A 22720-nucleotide genomic window follows, 5' to 3' on the forward strand; every position below is an offset into this window, starting at 1 on the left:
ATATTTTCAATTAGGGTATAGCCAAGTACTGCTGGCAGGGAGCCATTTCTTCTCTTTAAGGTGATTTTGCATACTCTCCACTGATCCATTACTTGCTAAAATAGAAATCTTATACTTCTAGAGAGAAAGCTTATATTTTTCTTTTTAATGTCTGAGGAAAGACTTCATTGTTTTTTCCAGGCACCATGACCCCATGCACCTCACCAGCTATTTCTTCAGTTCCCTTTGCTGGGTCCATTAACATTAGAGTTCTGAGGGGCTCAGTCCTGGGACCTCCCACCTACTCTCTTCTCCTTGGTCACCTCAGGTAGTCTCATGACTTAACTGCTGTCTATACACGGATGATTCCCATATTTACATCTCTAGTCCAGATCTTTCCCTCAGGCCCAAACTCAAAATCTCCATCTGTCAATCCAACATCACCACATAGATATCTATTAAGCATCTCAGACTTCACAGATCCTTAAATAAACTTCTGATCCAGGTCTTCCTGGATTGCCTCTTCACTAAGGTGCTCAGGCCAAAAAAAAAGGCATGAAGTTAGTTATCTTCTTTCTCTTTCTCTCATCTCTACGTCAGCAGGTCTTGTCAGCCCTGCCTTCAAAGTATATTCTGAATCCACCACTTCTCACCAGCTCCATCACTTCCTCCCTAGTCTAAGCCATCACCATCTGTCTATAGCTACTACAACAGCCTCGTAACGGTTTCCCTGCTTCCAATCTTGCTCCCCTGAAACTTATTCTCAGCAGTCAGGTGATCCTCTAAAAACAAATCAGGTCTGATCCAGCAAAGAAATGAGTGCATATGTCCCACAAAAAGACAAGTATAAGTATTTTCATAGCAGCTTTACTTGTAATATTAAAAAACTTCAACTGTTAAGCAGAAAATGGTTAAACTTGGGTAAACTAATAGTGGTATAGTCATTGAAAGGGATGTTATGTAACAAATTTTTAAAAGACTGAACTATTATATAAAACGACATAAAAAGAGCTCACAAATAATGAACAAAAGAAGCCAGACCATAAAGAGTACATACTATATGATTCCATTTATATAAAGTTCAAGAAAAAGCAAATTAATCTACAGAAATAGAGAAAATAGTTGTTACCATTTCCATCCTGGCCCCAAATTCCTCCTGCTGCATACTCTCACCCTTGATTCCACTGTCCCCGTCATTCACTATGTCCATTCTAACTCCAAGACCCACTATTTTGCCGTTTAAATACCTCCCCAATGTATTTCTTTTTTTAAAAATATATTTTGAATTTTTTACAGAGAGGAAGATAGAGGGATAGAGAGTTTGAAACATCGATGAGAGAGAAACATGGATCAGCTGCCACCTGCACACCCCCTACTGGGGATGTGCCCGCAACCAAGGTACATGTCCTAGACCGGAATCGAACTTGGGACCCTTCAGTCTGCAGGCCAACACCCTATCCACCGAGCCAAACCGGTTAGGGCCCCAATGTATTTCTTTGTCTTCATCCCAGCTCCTGCTACAGCCCTCAGTTACGACTTCATCTCTCACTTGAATTATTGCCTGATACTTCAGTTGATACTTGCCCGGGTCTTCATCTCTCATATCTACTTCATATCTCATATGCTACCATGGTTCTGAAACACAAATCCACCACTCCCTTGCTTAAATCCCTCCTGTGGCTTCCCGTCATGGACAACAGCTTCCCAACCAGTGTTTTGGCAATGTGTGCAGATATTAATTCCCTCAGCACTTTGGGCTTCTCAGCAGAGCCTGGGACAGCTAGAATTCCTGAGCCAACTGCCTCCAGCCTGAAGCAGCCATGTCCCTTGCCCTCAGTATGCTGTTTCAAATGGCTCTGTGCTATGATGTGAAAGAGCGGAGAAGCAATGATCGGTGGGAGCTCCTAAACTGGCTCTGACCTCATCTTGCCTTCAACACCCAACATTCAAGTATCATTTTTTCCCAGGAAGTTTTTTCTTAGCCTTCCCTGTGCTCTCAAAATATGTATTTTTAAATCGTTATGGTTTCAAAATATTATATATGTCCCCTTTTCCTTCCATTGACCCCTTCTAGGCCGCCCCCAGCCTGCTCTCAAAATGTTTTATTGCGTAATAATAAATGTCAGTCTGTAACCCTTGGTAATGATTAACAGCAGAATCGCCTTGCTCATCTCCACATCCTCCACTGCCCAGCACAGTCCGTGTAGGTACCATAAAAATGTCAGTCAGAGAATGATACAAAGAGCAAGAGGGCCAGGCTCACCTTTTCTTGCCTAGAGTTTAGGAAAGTTTATGGTTACGTAAGTCAAAACCAATAGCTGACAGCTTCGAGAAGGGGGTGATACAACCAAATTAAACGTGGCAAAGAACAGAAAGAGAGAAAAAAAGCCATTGGATTTAGTCTAGTTACTGTCTTTGAGTAGATTCAAATGTGATGTAAATCAGATTTGGACGGACTGAGAAAAAAATAGGAAGACACAAATCCCTTATCCAGGATGTCTGGTGATAAAGAAGTCAGTGAAGATTTACTGAGTTCCTATGTCCCAATTCCAACTTTGTTTTGCAGTATATCGTTCCAAAGAAAACCACATTAGCGTAGATAAGTTTAGAGAAATCTAGCTTTCCTCCATCTCTCCTTCTCGTCTGCTAGTTGTATCAACTTCCACTAGTTTTTGGTTTATCCTTACATTTTTAAAATATAAACAAATGTATTCTTTATGTACCACCCCTAAGATGGGTAAAGTGGCACACTACGCATTGTTCTGTTTACTGTCTTCACTCTATATCCTGGAGATCTTTTCACAACAGTATGTAGCATCTTGCGCATACTTTCTACTCAGCTCAGTACTCTATTGTGTGAATTTACCAGTTTATTCAATCAGTCCCTTACTGATGGATATGAGTTGTTTCCAATCTAGTTATTATAAATAGTACTATGATGAATCACTTTGTGCATGTTACTTCCTAGTTTGCCAGCATATCTCCAGTAACTTTACTTCTGTTCTCACTTAATAACCCTATGCCATTGATACTGAGTCTCCATCCTATAAACTAACTGTATAAGCTTGACATAAGGAAACAATTGCCATAGTGCACAGTGGTCCAACAATTACAGCAGCACATTACAAAATAAGTCTTTAAATGTGGAATAAACACCCTCACTCCTACATTATCATTTTTCTCCCAATAAACAGACACCTCTTCTTACAAAAAAGTTACTTTGTCAAGGAAAACACCACAAAGAATAAACAAGGAATTTAGCTTTATTTTCTCTGTACATCTGCAAAAACACTTAAGGACCAACATACTGTTAAAAAAAATTACTTTTAAAAAAGGCCTATAGGCCCTGGCCGGTGTGGCTCAGTTGGTTGGGCATCGTCCCCTGCACAGAAAGGTTGCTGGCTGTATTTTGGGTCAGGGCACATGCCCGAGTTGCAGGCTTGATCCCCAGTAGGGGGCATGCAGGAGGCAGCTAATCAATGTTTTGCTCTCACATCAATCAATGTTTCTCTCCCTCTATTCCTCTCCCTTCCCCTCTAAAAATCAGTAAAAAAAATCCTAAAAAAAAATGGGATCAAGGCCTTAACCCCAGGAAACTACAGCAACTCTGATTGGTCCAAGGAATTGAAAATATATTGGGAAGATAAAACAAGAGGAAACAGAAAGAGAAATTACTGAGGAAGGGGGCCTCGAAGTGGGCCACGAGGGGGAACTGGAGGCCGGGGAGTGGGTCTGGGTGGAGGGAGGGGTCCCCTTTGGTAGCCATAGGGTGGGGGTCGTGGAGGGCCAGTATATCCATGAGGGGGCATCAGTGGAGGAGGTCCACGCATACCATGGGGAGGCATAGGACCTGGGTGACCTGTAAGAAGAGAAAGAAAAGTTAGTAAAAGCAAGAAATAAGAGATAGTTGATGCTGGGAGAATGAGGGAGAGAATGGACAAGGAGAAGAAAGAGCAGGGGGGAAGGGGTGTGACAAAGGAAGCCACAAGAATATGATGTATGAGGAGGAGGAAGGAGGTGGCTAGAGTCTACTCACCCATGGGAGATCCAAACGGAGGCCCTCGGGGAGGCATGCCCATTGGAGGAGGTCCGGGATGAGGCATACCAGGTGGTGGTCGTGGTGGGGGCTGCCCCCCAGATCCTGGGGGCCCAGCATGGGGGTGTCCTAAGCCATGAGGGCCATGGTGGGCCAGCTGCATCTGAGACATACCTATGAGAACAAACAGATACACAAGAGAGAGGGCAGATAAAATGGAGTGACATCAGAAGAGTATGGAAAATAAGGCTGATTAAAAAGTGCCCCATCCTTGAACGCATTCCAACAGTACAAACCAACCGACTACCCAAGCGATTCCTCCCCCACTTCACTTGCTCTTTCCATGATTTAGGCACTGTAATAGTGCTGCAGAAGTACTTGACAAATGGAGTGAATTAGTCCAGTGGTCATCAACCCTTTGGACCTCACGACTGCTGAATTACTCTATTGACAGAATATGGAAAGGTCGCAGAGATACCATCTGAGCAAAGATCTATTTTTAAAGGATGAATAAGAATTTTTCAGATGGACAGAGTAGGAATAGAACAGAAAAGATTAGAATCATAGGTGTGTTAAGCAACAAAGTTCCAGGAGAATCAGTAATTACGTTAACCATGGGCCAGATCAAGAAAAGCCTAGAATGCTAGGGCAATGAGTCTGGAATTTCTCTGTAGATAAAAGGAAACAACAGAATAATTTTTAGTAAGGATGTACAAACATGTGTTTTAGAAAAATAACTCTGAAACTATCAAAGGTAGAGAAAATTGGAGTCAAAATAAAAGGAAGTTCCTACGATAAATGAGATGTGAAATAATGAGGGTACGATGCCCTGACCAGTGTGGATCAGTAATTAGATTGTCAGCATGTGCACCCAAAGGGCCAAGGTTTTGATTCCAGTCAAGGGATGCATGTGGCCAGCAACTAATCAATGTTTCTCTCTCTCTTTCCTTCTCCCTCCTCTCTCCCTTCCACACTCTCTAAAAATCAATGGAAAAAATACCCTTGAGTGAGGATTAACAAAAGAAAAAAAAAAGAAAGAATCCTATATAATAAAGAGCTAACATGCTAATGAGACTGGACTGCAGAATGACCAATGGGCGGGGCCACGAGGCAGCTGGGGCTGCGAAGGCCTACTCTTGCACGAATTTTGTGCATCAGGCCTCTAGTAAGGGTGTAAGAGCCTGAAATCAGGCACTGGCAGTCAGGGCAGATGCCACAGATAGAATAGTAAAACATAGCTCCAAGATTTCTGAATTAAGCACCTGAAAACAAAGAATACTGGAGGAAGAATAGGGTTGAAGGGGAAGGGTAGAAAAGTGGAGCTGTCCATTCAGCAGCAGGATTCAGTGTCTAGAATGTTAATAATCATGGATCAGAGCTACAGATCCAGGAGTCATCGGTGTGCAAGTAATGAAACTACACAGGTACAAACAGAGAAAAAAAGAGTCTACTAAAGTGGCTGAGCTTGAGGAGACAGAAAGATAAAGATTCAGAGAAATCAAGAGATAAGATTTTCAAACAAAAAGACATGGACAACTCATAGACACAGACAACAGCATAGTGATTACCAGAAGGAAAGGGGGGTGGAGGGAGGTAGAAATGGGTAAAGGGGAATAAATGGTGAGGGGATGTATTACAGAATTGTACACTTGAAACTTACATAATTTTATTAACCAATGCTCCAATAAATTCAAGAAATTTTTTTTAAAAAGGCATGGCTAGTTCTGAGTAAGAACAAAGGTCAAACTAGGTAAGGAGCAGAAGTGTCCCCTGTATTTGGCAAATGTCCCCTATATTTGGCAATTAGGCCACTGCTTTGGGGTAAAAGTCAGAGAAAGTATAACTTAAGGAAACAAAAAACAGCAAGTATAGTTATACCCTTTAGAAAAACTTAAATGGAGACAGGGTGGTAGTTGTTAAAGTACACAGAGTATTTTGTGTTTCTTCTTATAAAATAATGTCTGAAAGAAAGTTTAGCTCTGGAACTATTATTGTTAAAGGAAAAAGGGCAGCAGCATAAGTGGTGATAGAGATCCTCTTTCAAGCTCATCCCTCCCTTTCCCAGCAAAGAACACCTACCTGGATGGGGCATCCCACCCGGTGGAAATGGGTGAGGATGTGAGTGTCCGTGTCCAGGATGTCCAGCCCCCGGGGTTCCTGCTGAAGGGGGCCCATGTCCTCCAGCCCCAGGAGGCATAGGTGGTGGGGGCATGGCTGGGGGTATCCCCGGTGGAAGGGCTCCAGGAGGCGGCACTGGGGGTGGGAAGGAGCCAGGAGGAGGCATGCCTATAGAGGAAATGGAAGAATTAATGATAATGAGGAGAGAATGTCTTTAGCGAGCCTGTTCCAGCGTGGCCTCTCCACGGAGGATGAGCCCTTTTCTCCTCCTCCCAGCTCTCTAAAAAAAGCAATGTTAGCCGATACAAACAACTTCAACTTCCTGGAGAAACAGCAACTTTTGTCCCCATCGCAACCATCACACTTCAATCTTCCTCTCATCACCCAACACTCAATGTCCTCCTTTATTATTCTTTTTCCTTTTTCCTGCCCTACCCACCAAACCCAAAACAAACATGTTTTGAATCAAAAGCTTTACCTGGTGGAGGAAGCCCAGATCCCAATGATGATACTACAGGATTGGGGGCAGAGGGTGGAGGTGGTGCATCTGCAAACAGCTGATGAGGGCGATCAGCCTGGGAGAGTGGGTTCTGGGCTGCCAGAAGTCGTTCGGCTGCTGAGCCATGACGTTCACCCTTGGAGTCCTTCTTGAAGGCATAGGACACAGTGATAGGGCGGTTACAGAGGTACTGCCCATTCATAGCTTCAATGGCTGCGTCCGAAGCATCAAACGAAGCAAAATTAATAAAGGCATAACCTTTGGAGTTGCCTGTGTCAGGGTCCCGCATAATCTTGGGGGTTTGTAAAATGACCCCAAAGGCGCTGAAAGTATCATAAAGCAACTTCTCATCAATCTCCGGGTCCAGGTTCCCAATGAAAATGTTGGCCCCCACATCCAGGTTTTTGTTGTGAGCTGATGCTTTGTTCACCCGGATTGGCTTCCCATAGAGTTTGATCATGTTCATGATCTTAATAGCATAGTCAGCATCTTCCTCACTCAAGAATTCCACAAAGCCATAGCCTGGAGAAGTGGAAGAGAGGAGGTTAACTTAAGCAAAGTGGTGCAAAATGGGGTATAACTCATCCACCTTTGAAACACCAAAAATAAGAATAACCTCACTTCAATGGAGAACGGTCCCAGAAACAAACTGTGCACAGACTGAAGATACAGAAATGTTTAGGTTGCTTATTCCAGAACAGTCGTGAATACTGCTGGGATTCTCAAAGAGCAGTTTGTCCCCTCAGAACATAAATGCCCCTCTTGCCACGTACTCACCTTGGTGCTGACCAGTGACTCTGTCCTTTGGCATGTGGGTGTTAACTACTGGCCCGGCCTGGAGAAAGAGCTCCCACAGCAGCGGTTCGCTAACCTTCTCGTCCAGGCCGCCCACGTACACAGTGGCATCTGGACAACGGGAGAAAGAGGTTAGGGCGGAGATGAATTGACAGGAAAAGAGATGACAGGCACATGAAGGTGAAAACCAAGCGGGGTAATTGGGGGTGGAGACAGGGTAGAGGAGCAAAAAGAAAACAACTACAAAAGACCCGTTAGATTAAGCCCATACACCTCCCTTTCTAAGGAACTACAGAACCTTCTTAAGTCTAACTTAGAGTTCTGCTGTAAATTCTCTTTACAACTTTTTTATCAGTGGGAAGGCAGAAGATTGGACATAGAAAGCATCACACCGACAGGCCTTAGCCTGAACTCGGCCTCCCCGCCCCCAGCAGGCACCGGGCCGGTCTCGCGCCCCCCGGGGAAGCCCAGTCTCCCGCTCCGACGGAAACACTGGTGGCCATAGTGGAGCCTCCCAACCCCCTAAGCCCATTCCTGGCTTGTTCCCTCCAATCACCCTGGTTCCGCTCGGAGATCGGCCCGGCCGCCATGGCGAAAGAGCTCCCGCCGTCTCCAGGCAGCGACTCCGCCCTCCGACTTCAGTCACTACTTCCACTTCCGGGGCGAAGGCAGACGTAGGGGGGTGGGCGGGCCGCGGCGGTGGGAGGAGCCGGAAGCGACCGCGGCCATCTTAGGAGCCGCTGTTACCAGGTGCGGCGTGGGAGTCCGCTTGCGCTGAGGTGACCGCGAGCGCTACGGGCGAGGGAGGCAGAACGGAAACGCCCAGACCCGCTCAAGGCGGAGTGAGACGTTGCAGGATCACACTGTTTCCAAAATGTAAATTTGAAAACTAAAGGAACAAAACTTTACTTTTCATATATTTTGTTCCCCAGAGAAGGGTGTGCCGAGCAACTCCCTCACCCAAGGACAGCACAGAGGCAGCCCTCCACTCTGTCCCGCGGCGCCAACCTGGGCTTGAGTTCGTTTTTTGTCTCCTTCAAGGGAGGAATTGCAGAGTGTCGCGCTGAAGTGACGTCTGAGCTCGCCTCGCGGTTATGGGGTTCCGGGGAACCTGAGGCTTACAGATGCAGTGTGACCAAAGCTGAGGGGTGGTTGACATTGAAACCCAGAGGCTTCGACCTCCGGAACATTCCTGGCCCCAGCAACCACTTCTTGGTATGCTTTTGCACCACCTGTTCCTAAATGGGAGGCGCGGAAAAGAAAATTTTCCAAATTGCATGTGAAGTTTGCAGAGCCTCACCTGACCCATCCTTTATTTCCTTATCAATAATTTGGTGAGTGCAATTCTCTCTTGGGTCACACCCACCCTATACCTACCCCACTCACCTAGGATCCTTTATTCAGACACAAGAAACAATGCCAGCAACAAGTATAAATACTGTGCTTTAATGAACCCCTTAAATAGAAATTCGCTACAAAAATATACACTTGGAAGAGACGGTGTCTTTCATATCCACCCCATGCCCATAGGAAGCTCTAAGGGAAGAAGTAGAAATTGGAATTAAAGAAGCAGCAAAAGGAGGTGAAAATGAGGTCTGAACTCAAAATTAGTTGGATATCCAAAAGGGATGGAATTTCCCTGAAAAAAACAGGTGATCATATTTTGGATTGTTTTTGTTTCTTAATTGTTCAAATCACAATACACTATGTACAGTCTTGAGGAACTAAATAGGACAGAGCAAGAGTTGTAGGTAGCACCACCCATCTGCAATGGAAAATCAAGTCAGGAATCTTGTTTGAGGGCTGGAATGTGAAAGTTGAGGCAGCAAGACCAGATGAGAAAAGCCGAAAGAATTAGACAGAACCCTCTCTCACCCCAGACCACCTTTTACCCTGCCCATAAGAAAGCCAGCAATTTCAACAGGATTGGGAGAGAATGGGATTTGGATCTCTCTTCTTGGAGTGATCCTCAGGAGATACTCTTGGAGTCCATTTCTTTAATAGCTCCTGAAGACGGGATAGCTCATCCTGGAGGCCAGTGATGGTGGGAGCTGAGAGGCCCATCTGGGAAGGGAGTGAAGAGAAGTAGAGGAACAGTATTATTGCAGCTCTAGCTCTCTGCTTCTGAAATCTGTCCACTACTTCTGGCATCTTTAATTCTCTTTCCCCCTCCAACTATGCCCTAGGTTCCACTTGATCTGAGCCACAAGCAGTTTTCTCCACCCACCCATACTCCCAAACCTATCTATCCACTTTGATACCAACATGAATGGTTCTTCACTTCCCAGTTTCCCCAGCCTCTTGCTTTTCCAGCTCCTGCAAACATCTGGTTTCTCCTAAAACATCTTGTTTCTCCTAGAACATCTGGTTCAGCAGTCAAACCCTTCTCCCACTCCCAATCCCTGTCTTCTCTTCTCACCTGGACCTCAGGCCTTCCCCTTAGGTAGCAGCGTCTCCAGAGCCTGATCTGGGGTCCCAAATACCCAGGCAGCAGCAGCCCTGCAGGTAAAGGGCAAGCTCCCCAATGTGAGGGGAGCCCCCACTCTTGATCAGCTAGACTTTCTGAAGAGATAGCAGGTCGAGGGAGCCAACGTGAAGAGACTGTCAGCAGGGAAGGACTGTCCCGCCAAGGACAGAGCTGATTCAGGGCAGTCAAAGCCCCTCTAGAGAAGAGCCACACAGAACTGGGAGGTCCAGGAACCATGAAGCTTGGCTAAAGGGGAAAGGAAAATCAACTGGTGACCTAGAAACCAGATGAACCCAGTTTCCCAAATTGGGTCAGGAAGGAATGTCCAGCTGCTACTCACTGCACTGGTGGTGGAACTACAAGCCTCCCACTGAGAACTCTATTTTTCCTCTTCATTAGGTTTCAAAATAGGCCTCAGGACTGATTTAAGTTGATTTTAGGGAAACTTATAAAATGTATGTGTGAGACAGAAGATGAGGAGGACCAAAAGGATGCCCACTGCTATTCTAGGATTTCTGTCTTCCTGGGGACAGTCAGGAACAATAAGTGACAGTTGTAGAAGAGGAGTAGAGTAGCTTTCCCTGGGGAACTTAGACACTGTATCATTCCACTCCTCCCCCTTACCCCCCCCCCCCCCCCGCATCTAGTAGGATGAGCCTGTGAGAAAGTCAAGAGATTTTAGGGAGTTCAGACACATCACCTGCTGTCTAGGGAGCCAGGAATCTTGGTAGTGTTCTGGGTCATAGCCAGGATTATGGAATTGTAGTATCTGTTCATTGCTGTAGCGTAAATCCCAGTCCCAGACAGAGAGCTGTGAGTTAATAGAGTTCCCATCGGGTGGGTGGGAGTACCCTGGGGTATAGACTTGTGTATAGGAGTTGACCTGTACAGGGGAAAACAAAAAAAGATGGTTAAACAAAGAAAAAAATCTATAGATATAAAAGCCTAAGCCAACCGACCTTTCGACCGGTAGCTATGACACACACTGACCACCAGGGGGCGGACGCTCAATGCACAGGCATGGAAACATGGAACAGACTGATGAATCTCAGAGGGAAGAGGAAGGGGGGAGGGCGGGAAGAGATTAACCAAAGATCTTACATGCATACTAGAGGCCCTGTGCATGGATTCGTGCACCGGTAGGGTCCCTCGGCCTGGCCTGCGCCCTCTTGCAATCCGGGACCCCTCGGGGGATGTCGGACTGGCGGTTTTGACCTGATCCCCACAGGCCAAGCTGAGAGACCCTGCTGGTGCACGAATCTGTGCACAGGGCCTCTAGTATATATATAACCCTTCTCACAGGTCTAGAGAGAGATTGTGAAATGCTCATCTCTTACTCCAGGAATCATATGTAGGGTGAAAGTCCAGTCCTGAGAGATAGCACCAATCTCCCCCTTTCTCACCCATAGACCTCACTTTTCATAATCAAGACTAAACTTTGGGAAGTACTTCTCAATGCGGGGTGGGGGAATGTGGAAGACAAGTGAAAAATGGAAGTCACTGACCTGTCTACTCTGCTTTCCACGCTCCCAGGGATTGTCTCTCAAGAATGTAAGTGTGTCAGGAACCCTGACACTGTCATGAAGAGCAAGAAGGAAAAACTCGGAGAATTCAAACTCAGCTGGAAACTGCTGGAGGAGCTGCCAGACGCAATCAAGGAAGAGGAGAAACACTGGGGCCTGAAAAAAGGTAAATTAAGATGATGGAAGGGACTATAGGAAGCTAAAAGGGGAAGATGACAAATGAGAGGGACACAGGGAACGGGGGCTACTATGGAGATCAGGAAATGGAGGTGAGCATAATAGGGAGTGTGGTCCCTCACTCATCTGGGTTCTCCTTTCAAACTCAGCCTAACCTCATGACCCTTCAGACCTTATTCACATCCAGTGGATTATACTATATAATTTTCTGATCCTCTTTTTAAGTAATACATCCCAATACCCTCACAAAATGTTCTCACCTTTTCACTGACCCCAGTTACCCCAAGTCGGGTCAGGAAGGGATGTCCAGCTGCCACCCACTCTCGCTGCACTAGTGATTGGAAGCCAAGCAGTGTTCGGGCTTCAGGGGCTGAAAGCAGCTGGACCAGTGAAGAGAGGAGGCCATTGAAATCACGATCACCGCGCTCTGGTGGTAAAGAGGGAGAAGGGATAAAGAAGGAGGGGCCAAGAAACTAGGGCAGAAGAGAATGAGAAAAGAAAACATGGCAAGAAGTGAGAAGCACAGAGGGGAAAAGTTTGGGGTAGGTAGAATTGAGAGGGCACATAGAAATAAAGAAAAAACAAAGACCTTGAATGATTCACTTCATAGACTCCACCTGGATAGAAATACCCAGCCTCACATGTATGGGGCAGCATTATAAATCTCAAATCGGCTTCCACATTGTCCTTCCCATCCCAACCCCAATCCCTATCCATATTGGAAGAATAGGAACAGAGGGCAGAGAATCCTTCTGTTAGGGACCACAGCTGTGGTAGGGAGGCAGAGATAGCACTAAAGGATGAATTAGAGCTCATGGGTAGTTCCTAGTAAAGGGAGAAGAGGATGCCAGCACTAGAAGGGGACAAGCTTTATAACGGGTGGGGAATGTCTGGCCTGTGGGCCATATAAGGTCCATGAAATCATTTGGTCTGGCCCTGCCAAGGCACTAGGGGTGAGTTAAATGTTTGAACAAATATAGCAGGCTAATTTTTAAGTTGATAATTTTGTATGGCCTGAGAATTATATTATAAATATCCAAATGGCCCTTGGCAGAAAAAAAAAGATTCCCCACCCCTGCCTTACAGATTTCACTCCTTGAGCCCAATCCAGTTGGGTGGATAAAGGAAAAACTCAAGTAATGAAGTGAGTTGACCCAAGAAACTCACCTTGAAGTACTACAGAGCGAACTCTAGATGTCACTAAGACTGAGATGTCACTGGCCTTTCGAAGGCAAGACCTGGAGGTGAGGAAGAGGAGGGAAGAATAAGCCTGGAAAAGAGGAGTGAGGGGTCATGGGATAGAACAGTGGTCAGCAAACTCATTAGTCAGCAGAGCCAAATATCAACAGTACAACGATTGAAATTTCTTTTGAGAGCCAAATTTTTTAAACTTAAACTTCTTCCAACGCCACTTCTTCAAAATAGACTTGCCCAGGCTGTGGTATTTTGTGGAAGAGCCATACTCAAGGGGCCAAAGAGCCGCATGTGGCTCGCGAGCCGTGGTTTGCTGACCACTGGGATAGAATAGAGGCCAACTCCAAAATCCTGCCTTCTCCTTCTAAGGAGCATGAAATAACAGCCTTCTTGGGAAACCAAGGCGAAAAATTAATGGAAGGCCACTTAGGAATCCAAGTTAACAGAAGTTTGAGGAGGGTTGAGTTTTAAGTCATTTTTAGAAAAAGAGGGAGTACCTGACATAGTCCAACCATCGTGTTCCTTCCAGGGCTGAGAGCCATTTATCCTCAGATACAGATGAATCTGATGGATAGTAGAGGGGTCAGAAGGGCAAAGAGATCAGAAGAACTCGGGATTCAGGATTCAGGGTCTATAGCCTGAAGGGTTAAAAATAAGTTGGGTAGTGGTTGCCTTGGACTGGGGATAGGAATGAAAAGTAACTATATAAATGGTCATGAGGTTTCAAAAGTTAAATTGTGGTAATGTTTGTACAAAATTGTAAATTCATTGAATTATATACTTATGGATGAAGGATGATTTTTATGCTATGTAGATTATCTATAATATCTATAATAATAAAAGGGTAATATGCTAATTAGACCGGATGTGTTCCAGACGTCATTCTGGACGTCCTTCCTGACCAAGCCAGGGCCCAAGGGAAGCCAGCCAAGGTCCCAGGTGCCTGTGGGCAGCCGGAGGAGGGAAGCCCGGGTCCCAGGTGCTGGAGGGAAGCTGGTGCTGGTAGCCAGGGGAAGGAAGGCCTACTCTTGCACGAATTTCTGTGCATCGGCCCTCTAGTATCTCAATAAAGCTGTTAACAATAAGAATACATTGGGGTCTGGAAGGCAGGAAATGAGTATGTGGGCGATGGAGAGTTAAGTAGAAAACTAAGGCTTATTGGGCTAAAGGGTTGGTTGCTCATCTATATCAGGCAAATGGAAAGCCAGGTTAGGGTCAGCAGACCTAATAAGGGGTTACAGGTTATTCTTACCAGGCAGACAGAGGGCCCTCAGCCTCAAATGGGCAAGTTGGACATCTGCAAGACTAGGCAGCTCATCCATAGTGTCGACCAGGACAACGTCAGAATGCCCAGCCTGGAGCATAGACTCCACTGCTCTGGAGGAGAGAGAGTCAGAAAGTAAGGGAAGGAGTCTGCTCTGAACACCTAACCTTTAATTCTCAGAAGACTTCCCTCACCTGATATCCTCCTTGTTAGGGTCACTGGCTGTGTAGAAACCTCCACAGCGGAGAAGATCACTACCCCCAGGGTGATGCCAGGACAGGCGCTTCAAATGGGTGAGAGGAGAATCACTGTGGGAGAAACTCTTAGCCCCACCCTACCCTTGCCCCCACACTGACCTCACAGGGATCCCCTCCCTTCACAATGACCCCTGACCTCCCATAACCCTCTAATCCCCACCCCTCGCACTGACCGGTCCACGGCCCTGATGAAAGTGGCCAAATGCTCTCCTGACCTCACTGTCCAGAGTTCGGTTAGGGACCCAGAAGTAACGGGGGAGGCTGTGAAATTGAGAGTTATGTCACATCTTGGCTCAGTGACCTCATAACGCAAACCCGTGTTTACAAGGAAGGTGCTTAGGAGGTGATCATTCCAAGTAATCTCAGATTTAGAAATCTAGGAGGTAAGGGGGATAGCTTTGTGTCTGTCCTAGGAAGCTGGAGTGTGTGGGAAGCATAGCTTAAGAGTCAGAGAACTGTGGGACGGTAAGGAAGGCTACAGCAATTGGGGTGGACTGGGGGATCACCTGGTGGCTACGTCGAATCTCTCATTGACAAGACTAACCCGCCAGCCTTTGGCCCCCTGCTTTTTCCTCTCAGTCTCCCAGTCTTCTGATGTCTCCAAGAGGGGAATAGGTGATTTTCTGGAGCCAGAACTTTGGCCTAGGGCAGGAGTGAGGCACAGAAGAGAAAGAAGACAGCTTCTCAGCTTTTTGTCTTCAACCAGTCTCTCATTTTTCAGACTTTTCCTTATCCCAAAGCACCCTCACTCACCAGCCTTGCTCAGTGTTATGCCTGAGTACTGTTGGGTTTGACTGCTCTGAGCTCTGGCTTGGACAATGGCCATGGTCACCTGTGGAGGAAAGTACATCATCCTTTTGGCTCAGACTGAAGTGAAAAGGAAATGGGGTGTGTTGCTTCACTGCCTTTGCCACCAATAGAGAACAATGAACACAATCCCTAATGAAGGGAGCTTCTACAGGTTATGGGGACTGGGGTCAAGAAAAATACACCTAGAATCACAGAATCACAGAATGGTAATTCTGGAAGGAATTAGGAATATTCTCCTCCAACCCTCCCTGTTTTTCAAAGGAAAACACTTGCCCACAGTCATTCATACTCCTGATAATTGGCAGAGGCAGGCTAGAATTCAGGCCCAGTATTCTCATTATACTACCATTTATCCCAGCCTTTTAGCCACTCCTTGAGGAAAGAGGCAGAGCGAATGAAGAGAGGGATCCTGGGAAATAAGGATTTGTACTGGGAATTGCCAGGGAAAGGACCCCAAGGTTCTCAGGGAAGGAGGGGTTCTTAAGTTGGGAGCCTCTTACCTGAAAGGCCTGAGGCTCTAGTCCTCCAGCCTCAAAACCAACTCTGAGCAGCCGGAAGTCTCGGCCGTGAATCAGGATCTCCTCAGGGATAAATTTAAGCAGGGACCCTGGACGGTGGAGTTGGACTCGAGACAGGCTACTCACTGAAGTCAAGAATTAGAGAGCAGTGTAGCCATGGATCAGGGTCCCTCTAGGAGGAACTCTTCATGCACATCCCACTGCATCCCTGGCTGTCCTCTAAGAATAGAGGAAGGATTGAGTAGGGTAGCCAACACCCCCAGTGAGCCCTTTTACCAGCCCCCTCACACTTACCAGCCTCTAATTGCCCAATGTTGACCAGGGAAAAATCATAATCACTGCTTAGGGGAGTCTCCTAGAGGAAGCACATGACATGCTAAAGACATCTGAAATCTCACCTCCTATCTCGGTAGCCCCTCACCTTTCTAGAAGAGATCCCATTGATTATCCCTGATGCATTCCAAAGACAGCCTTTAAGAATAACTCTCTAGCTGGTGTTGCTTAGTAGTTAGAACACTAACCCAAACACTAAAGGGTCTCAGGGTTCGATTCCCAGTCAAGGCACATAACCTGGGTTGCAGGTTCAATCCCCACCCTGGTCAGGGCGCACGTAGAGACAACCAGTCGATGTCTGACTGTATCAGTCTGTTTGTCTGTCTCTCTCCCTCTCTCTCTTTCTCTATCTCTATCCCTGCCCCCCTTTCTCTCAATCTCTCTCCCACTCCCTCCCTTCCACTTTCTCTAAAAATCAATGGAAAAAATATCCTCAGATGAGGATTAACAAAAAAGAAAAAAAATTCAAAAAAAAAAATAACTCTCACACTTCCTGTAATCTTTGTCTAAATCCTTCTAGACTCTGCTACCTGTTCCCGCCAGCTGTCATTTCCATTGGCCTAACCATCTCACCTGACGCCGCTGCCATCCACAGGGCTGGAAGGTGACCCTCAAGTTGGTGCAGATCAGGGTTCCAGGCAATTCAGGTTCCAGCCCCTTCCGCACCCCTGGGGCCCATGCTAGGATCTGCTCCCCTACAGGAGAAGCCAGGTTATGACCATTCCAGTGTTGCCCACATGTGTACAACCACTCCTCTGAGACAGGAGGATCTAAAGAGGAAAGATTAAGATCCTCCTCTAACTCCTAAGAATGAAAGGTTATGAGGAGAGAATTTGTAATCTTTTACTCTAGAGTCTAGAACAGTGCCTGGCACATAGTAGGCACTTAAATATTTATTGAATAAGTAAATGAGAAAAGGGGTAACAGGGTCAAGAAAATGGAGGGGTCATCAAGGTCCAAGACAGTTCTGTTCAGAGAACAAGCCTCAAGCAGAAGCAGCACTTTGAGCCAGGAAAGGAATATGAAGGTACCCTTAGTGAAGGTATGAAGCAAGATTTGAGTAGGATGAAATTTGAAGTCGTTTCTGAAGATCAGAAGTACTGAAAGGACATTATTACCTGGGAGGCATCCAGAGGCCAGGCAACTGCCAAGTTGAGGACTCCTGGGCTCTGGCATCCCACTCCCCTGGACAGACTGTGGTCCAGAGAGCTGTGAAGGGTGTAGCGTTATTCCCCAGGCCTCTCCAACCCTGGGGTCTTGGATTAACTCAGCAGCCACGTTTAGAGGCCTACACTCAGACTCAGGGGAAACTGAGATCAGTGGCTGTGGGGAGCTCAGGACCTGGGCTGGCAGACAGTGAAGGGAGGGGCTGGTTAATGGATAATGAGACGATGAACTTGAGACTGAAAAAGACAGGCCAAGCTCCATCAGCCGGAGAATATGAGACACACCCTCCTCCTGCTCTAGATCCTTTTCTTCTATTTCCACATCCTCCCTACTCACACCCTCTGACCGACCAACCCCTCCCCCAAGCCCAACTTTCCTCTCCTTACCCCCATCTCTGGCTCTTCCTTCTGGGGGGCGATGTTGAAACTCTGGCCCCGGCCCCCCCACCACATTTCTCCGGCTCCATCCGGGGACGGAGCAGTTAAAGGTGGGAAACTTCAAGGATGCTCAAGCCCCTTGGGGAGAGGCTGGATCTTGTAGCTGAGAGGAGGGAAGTCAGGGATGGGATCCGGGCAAGGGAATAGTCAGGGCAAAGGAACATTTGAGATGCATGGAGCACGATTTGGGGTCTTTGAAAGCTGTGTCCAGCTAGAGGAGGCTCCTCGGAAACTTCAGTCGACTCTGGAGAGGGCGGGAGAGATGCCCAGCCCCTTAAAGGAGCATACACACAATTTTGGGAAAGTGGAGAGGAATTGGAGGAGCCTGGGAAGGGTGAGGAATCCATGGGGAACCGGGGAAAAGTACCCAGATTTCCTTCTTTACACTTACTCCCAACTCCTATTCACTTCTTGTTCATGAGAATTGGAGATTGTTTGAGGGGAGCAGTAATACCGAATATTAAACTGGAACAATTTGGACCACTTCTCTAGACTGAGTGATGGCTTCCCTGAGAAGCTCCGTTTTTTTATATCTTAAAAGGGGCGGGGGTGGAGGAAGTGGGAGGAACACAAAAATAGTTAAGGCCTTCTTACAGCCTCTCCAGACAGAACTACCAAAAGGGGTTGAGAAGTAAATGGAAATTGGACCTCAGGGTCGTTTTGCCTGGGGAGACCCAAGAATTAGGGGTGGGGATGAGTTAGTGTTTTTGTCCATCCTTCTCCAGAGAGCATGAAACATACCTCATATGCACAGTGCAGTGGAAAAGGCGAGAAATTGAAATCTCTCCAGGATGCAGACACAAGTACAGATATGTTTATGTGCAAGTTCTGGGGTGGAAATGGGAGGCCCAAGGAAAAGATCTCACCAACTTAATCCATCAGACACACACATGCACACATACCCGCACACACACACCACCCCAGCCAATTAGAAACTGGAGCCCACCCCAGGTACATGACCCCTCCCTCCAGTCCAGACACCAGATCTCCAAATTAATAATTCATGTCCAGGATTCTGAAAGCTGAGGGCTGGAAACCTCTGTTCAGTTCAACAATCCCATTCCTCCTCCCTACCCCCTGGCAACCCAAGAAGCAAAGGTAGAGGAAGGGCACTGGAAGGAAGTAAAGGAACTGCAGGGCTGCAGGTGAGGGGACTGGGGTATGAATATTTAGATGTGAAAAGGACAGGAAATAAAATACAAAGTCAGAGTTAATGAGCTGCTGTTTTATTGACTTTGAGTCTGTACAGAGGCAGCAATCCGTAGGTGGGGGCCCAGTGTCACTTTATTCTCTCCAACCCCCAGCACACACACCCTTCCGGCCTCAGCTTTACAAGTTCCCTGTCTGGCTGCAACTGTGGAAATAGTGAAAATACATATTGTGAGACAGGGTGTCAATCTGGAACAAAGAGGGATACCTGATTCTCAAGGTCCTAAAAGCTACTAAGCATCCCCACCCCCACCATGGGCTTCAATCTCTGGGGAAGAAAATACTTCCCAAGGTCTGTTGCAATAAGAGGTGTGTACCACAGTTTTAAAATATCCGCTTTCCTTCTCCCACCACCCTTCATTCAAGAGCCTCATTCTATTCTTTAATACTTTGAGGTAAGGAACAGCAGAGGAATACAGAGAAAAACATCAGGAGATTGGGGGAAAGTTGGGGGAGGGTGACTTGGATTAGTCCCCAACCAGGAATGCAATGAGGGCAGCAGATGAGGGGTAATTAACAGCAGAACCACCTCTCACCACCCCACACACTCCCAGTGGAGGCTTAGTGGACGAAAGGAAGGGTGGAACTGTATCAGATTTTTCCATTTTCAGAATCCTGATCTGGTTGTAGGTTTGTGCTACGAGTGAAGGCTGCCAGGAGGGGCAGCTGAAGGAGGAGCTGAGTGACTCATAAGATGAGTCACAGATCCAGTTATAAACACAGAAAGAAGCCATAGTCCTCCCAACCCCCACTTCGGTCAGTTCTGCTCTATTAGCCAGCTTCCCTCTCTTCTAAAGCCCCTTACTCACCAGGTGGAGTGAGGTGCCATGGAGTGTGTCTACACGGGAGACTTCATAATAAATATTTTGTTCATCAACTTAGTACATGGGGCAAAACACCCTGTGATTTGTAGACTGGGTATCTACAAAGTGAGACAGAATGCTTGTATGACTCACTGAATCTACAGTTAAAGGGCCTGGAGGGAAAAGGAAACTAGAAAAATCTAGGGTGCAGATGATTCCAGGCCAGGAAGGGGCTTCTATTTCTGTCTTCTCAGCTGTGGTTATGTGTCTGGGGCACTGATTCTTGGAGAAAGAGGACAGAGTCCAAGGTCTCCAAGTAACTCAGGGACAATCATTTCTGAAGCTTCTTTATTGGGAAAGAAAAAGACGTGACTGGAACCTTGGACACATGGCTGTTTAGAAAGGATTAAGAATGGTAAAAGCTAGGTTCTCAAGTCATTCAGAACCAGCCCCATTCTTTTTGGCTCAGTATCCCCTCCCAAATATACAATACAAAGTCATTGCTAATTTTTGTTTTATTGGTCTGTGAGCTTTAGTTTTGCCTGAGAAGAAACTGCAAGAGGGAGGGTACTTGCCTCCAGGCCTGTACAGCACTGTTTAACACCATCCCCACTCCAGAATGAGATTGAATTTCTTAAAATTTATATATTTTATATATAATCTTCGATAGAATCCAGTATGTGACGAAAACTATTGGTTAAATCTTGTAACCCTCAATAAAACCAGCACAGATTGAGATTTTCGAGGCTTATCTTATAGTATACTTGTTCCATCAGGGCTGGAGTGTATTAGGGTGGAGGGGTAGCACTATCTTAAATCAAAAGGGGAAAATCTCCCCTTTCCAATAAAAAACTTCAATAGGTACCCCAACACCCTGAATTAAAGGAACTAAGTGCACTTATTTAAGACTGAGAGACATCATCCCTCAGCTAGGGTTATGGGGGTCTGCTTACCCCCTTCACCCACAGACGTCTCCTTAACTAAGGAATTTTTGCTCAGTTTGAGTGCACATCATGTACCACTCTCTTCCTTTCTCCCAGTACAGTAATTGCATGGGCTTGCCTCTTCCACCCCCTCATCTTCCCAAAATACCATAAACCAACCCAAATTCATTTCCTAGGCATTATTCCTTCACTCCCCCACCCCACACAATTCCCTCAAAGAATAAAGCAAAACAAACCCTACTCATCCCCATAGAAAAACATCCATTGACTCAGGGTCCCTCGTCCTTAGAACGGAGAGGTTTATTTAATGTCTCAATAAATAATTACCTACCCAAATTAAGAAAAATGTTTCTTAATAAAAAACTATAGGGCTGCCCTGGCCGGTGTTGCTCATTGGTTAGAGCGCTGGCCTGCTCTCGGAAGGGTCTCAGGTTCGATCCCTGATTCCCTGTCAAGGGCATGTACCTGGGTTGCAGGTACGATCCCGCAGCAGGAGGCAACCGATTGATGTGTCTCTCCAACATCGGTATTTCCACACTCTCTAAAAACCAACGGAACAGCCTTAGCTGGTTTGGCTCAGTGAATAGAGCATCGGCCTGCAGACTGAAGGATCCCGGGTTCGATTCCAGTCAACGGCACATGCCTGGGTTTCGGGCTTGATCCCCAGTAGGGGGCATGCAGGAGACAGCCAATCAATGATTATTTCTCATCATTGATGTTTCTCTCTCTCTCTCCCTCTCCCTTCCTCTCTGAAACCAATAAAAATATATTTTTAAAAAATAAAAATCAACAGAAAAAATATACTCAGGTGAGGATTAACAACAACAAAAAAGCTGTAAGGCCTACATAAAGCCCTATTTTACCAAACTCACCCCTAGGCCACTCCCCTCCCCCGAATTTCCATCTTTTTTATTGAAAAGAAGTCAGAAGAAATTGGTATTGGTTAATTTATAAATCAAAAGAAAAACAAACGACATAAGGTTTCCATTTTTGTTCATTTGTCCTCTGTTTTTAAAAACAAAAAGTATTACCTAGAACTAATAACAGAACAAATCCAAACACAGCAGTCCAGTGGAGAATCAAAACTTTCCTGGCTTTATTATCTAGGGAAACCTCTGGTCTGTTTCCACTCCTATTGGTCCAGGCCAGAATCCTATGATATAGATGGACACCTATGAGAAAGCTAAGTGAGTTGTGCAAATTCAAGGTGTGAGTTTGAGCCACCTGTTGTTCGGGTGCATGTTAGGGGATGGAAGCCCATGAGGTGGTAGTCTCACTAGTGTTGTTCTAACCCCAGAAACAGGGTGAGGTGAGCAAGGCACTCATTTGGGGCACAAAACTTAAGTGGTGCCCCAAAACCCAGTAACCAAGACACTATTTTAATGCAGTATTTTTTGAAAATCAAAACTAATGTAAAAAAAACCACCACCACAATGAACAAATTATCAGTTTTAAATAAAGACAGGATTCAACCCTATACTTGCTCATTTCAGCTTTACTTCCCTCTCTCTAATCCCAGTCCTGTTGAATCCGGTCTTTAATATTTTGACATTTTGTTCATTATGGGTTTTTTTGCATCGATTTTTAAAAATATTGCATTAAAACATTATCTTGATTATTGAGTTTTTCGGTACCCTCTTCAGTTTTGTACCTGAGAGGAGTGCTTGTCTCTTACTAGTCCCAGCCCTGCCCTGAATATATACATACCCTCCTTTGGAACCTAACTCCTTTGACTTCATTGCTTCCTTAAAACCAGTCTATTTTCAAATAAAAGCTTAAGAATTCATAGCCATAGGAAATGGTAAAATCAACAGTATCAGATTTGGAAAATAAGTGACTTTCAAGTTTGAGGAAGGAACCTTTCTAAAATGTGAGCAGTTCCAATAAAGAGGACAGTCTTAGTGGCTTTGTTACCAAGGGGTAACAAAGCAAGACAACCTTCCTGATTGGGCAGAAGCAACATATGGCAAACACGAACCCCCCCTCCCCGCCCCCCATACACACCCAGGCTGTGTTTGCTTCAGATCAAATGTGGGGATTACATTCCATGGGGTGGGTTATGAGTACATACTTCCAAAGAGAAATCCAAATACAGAAAAATAGCCCAGTTAACACCTGGACACTTAAGTACACTTATTCCCCTTCTTAGTATGTACCCAGGAGTGTATACAATTGCATAGTTGAAGTTTT

General features: G+C 45.9%; 2 protein-coding genes across 2 annotated transcripts; both read right to left on the reverse strand.

The window, feature by feature from the left end:
- Positions 1 to 3224: 3224 nt before the first annotated feature.
- On the reverse strand, positions 3225 to 8515 carry SF3B4 (splicing factor 3b subunit 4). The gene is made up of 6 exons (XM_080647727.1): positions 7984 to 8515; positions 7410 to 7538; positions 6612 to 7154; positions 6095 to 6301; positions 4016 to 4189; positions 3225 to 3838 (listed from the first exon to the last, which is right to left on the reverse strand). Exons 1-6 carry the CDS (start codon positions 8015 to 8017, stop codon positions 3651 to 3653), a joined length of 1275 nt encoding a protein of 424 aa, XP_080503853.1. The 5' UTR covers positions 8018 to 8515; the 3' UTR covers positions 3225 to 3650.
- Positions 8516 to 8852: 337 nt separating this feature from the next.
- On the reverse strand, positions 8853 to 17801 carry MTMR11 (myotubularin related protein 11). Its single transcript, XM_080648040.1, has 17 exons — positions 17524 to 17801; positions 17089 to 17179; positions 16544 to 16665; positions 15932 to 15992; positions 15620 to 15762; positions 15063 to 15141; positions 14816 to 14951; positions 14483 to 14570; positions 14247 to 14335; positions 14041 to 14165; positions 13286 to 13352; positions 12762 to 12832; positions 11855 to 12021; positions 11400 to 11573; positions 10595 to 10777; positions 9847 to 10140; positions 8853 to 9491 (listed from the first exon to the last, which is right to left on the reverse strand). Exons 1-17 carry the CDS (start codon positions 17587 to 17589, stop codon positions 9345 to 9347), a joined length of 2103 nt encoding a protein of 700 aa, XP_080504166.1. The 5' UTR covers positions 17590 to 17801; the 3' UTR covers positions 8853 to 9344.
- Positions 17802 to 22720: the final 4919 nt, after the last annotated feature.

The sequence above is a fragment of the Plecotus auritus genome, assembly GCF_963455305.1.
Source record: "Plecotus auritus genome assembly, chromosome: 12".
NCBI classification, from domain to species: Eukaryota; Metazoa; Chordata; class Mammalia; order Chiroptera; family Vespertilionidae; genus Plecotus; species Plecotus auritus.

Coding starts and splice junctions, on each gene's coding strand:
- SF3B4 (XM_080647727.1), bottom strand. CDS start 8,017: ATGGCGGCCGGGCCGATCTCCGAGCGGAACCAGG. Junction 6,302..6,611: donor ATCTGGGCTTCCTCCACCAG/GTAAAGCTTTTG, acceptor TTTCCTCTATAG/GCATGCCTCCTCCTGGCTCC. Junction 3,839..4,015: donor TCCGTTTGGATCTCCCATGG/GTGAGTAGACTC, acceptor CTCTTCTTACAG/GTCACCCAGGTCCTATGCCT.
- MTMR11 (XM_080648040.1), bottom strand. CDS start 17,589: ATGTGGTGGGGGGGCCGGGGCCAGAGTTTCAACATCGCCCCCCAGAAG. Junction 16,666..17,088: donor GGCCTCTGGATGCCTCCCAG/GTAATAATGTCC, acceptor CTTCTCCTGTAG/GGGAGCAGATCCTAGCATGG. Junction 10,141..10,594: donor CCTGGCTCCCTAGACAGCAG/GTGATGTGTCTG, acceptor TTTCCCCTTTAG/CCAAGCTTCATGGTTCCTGG.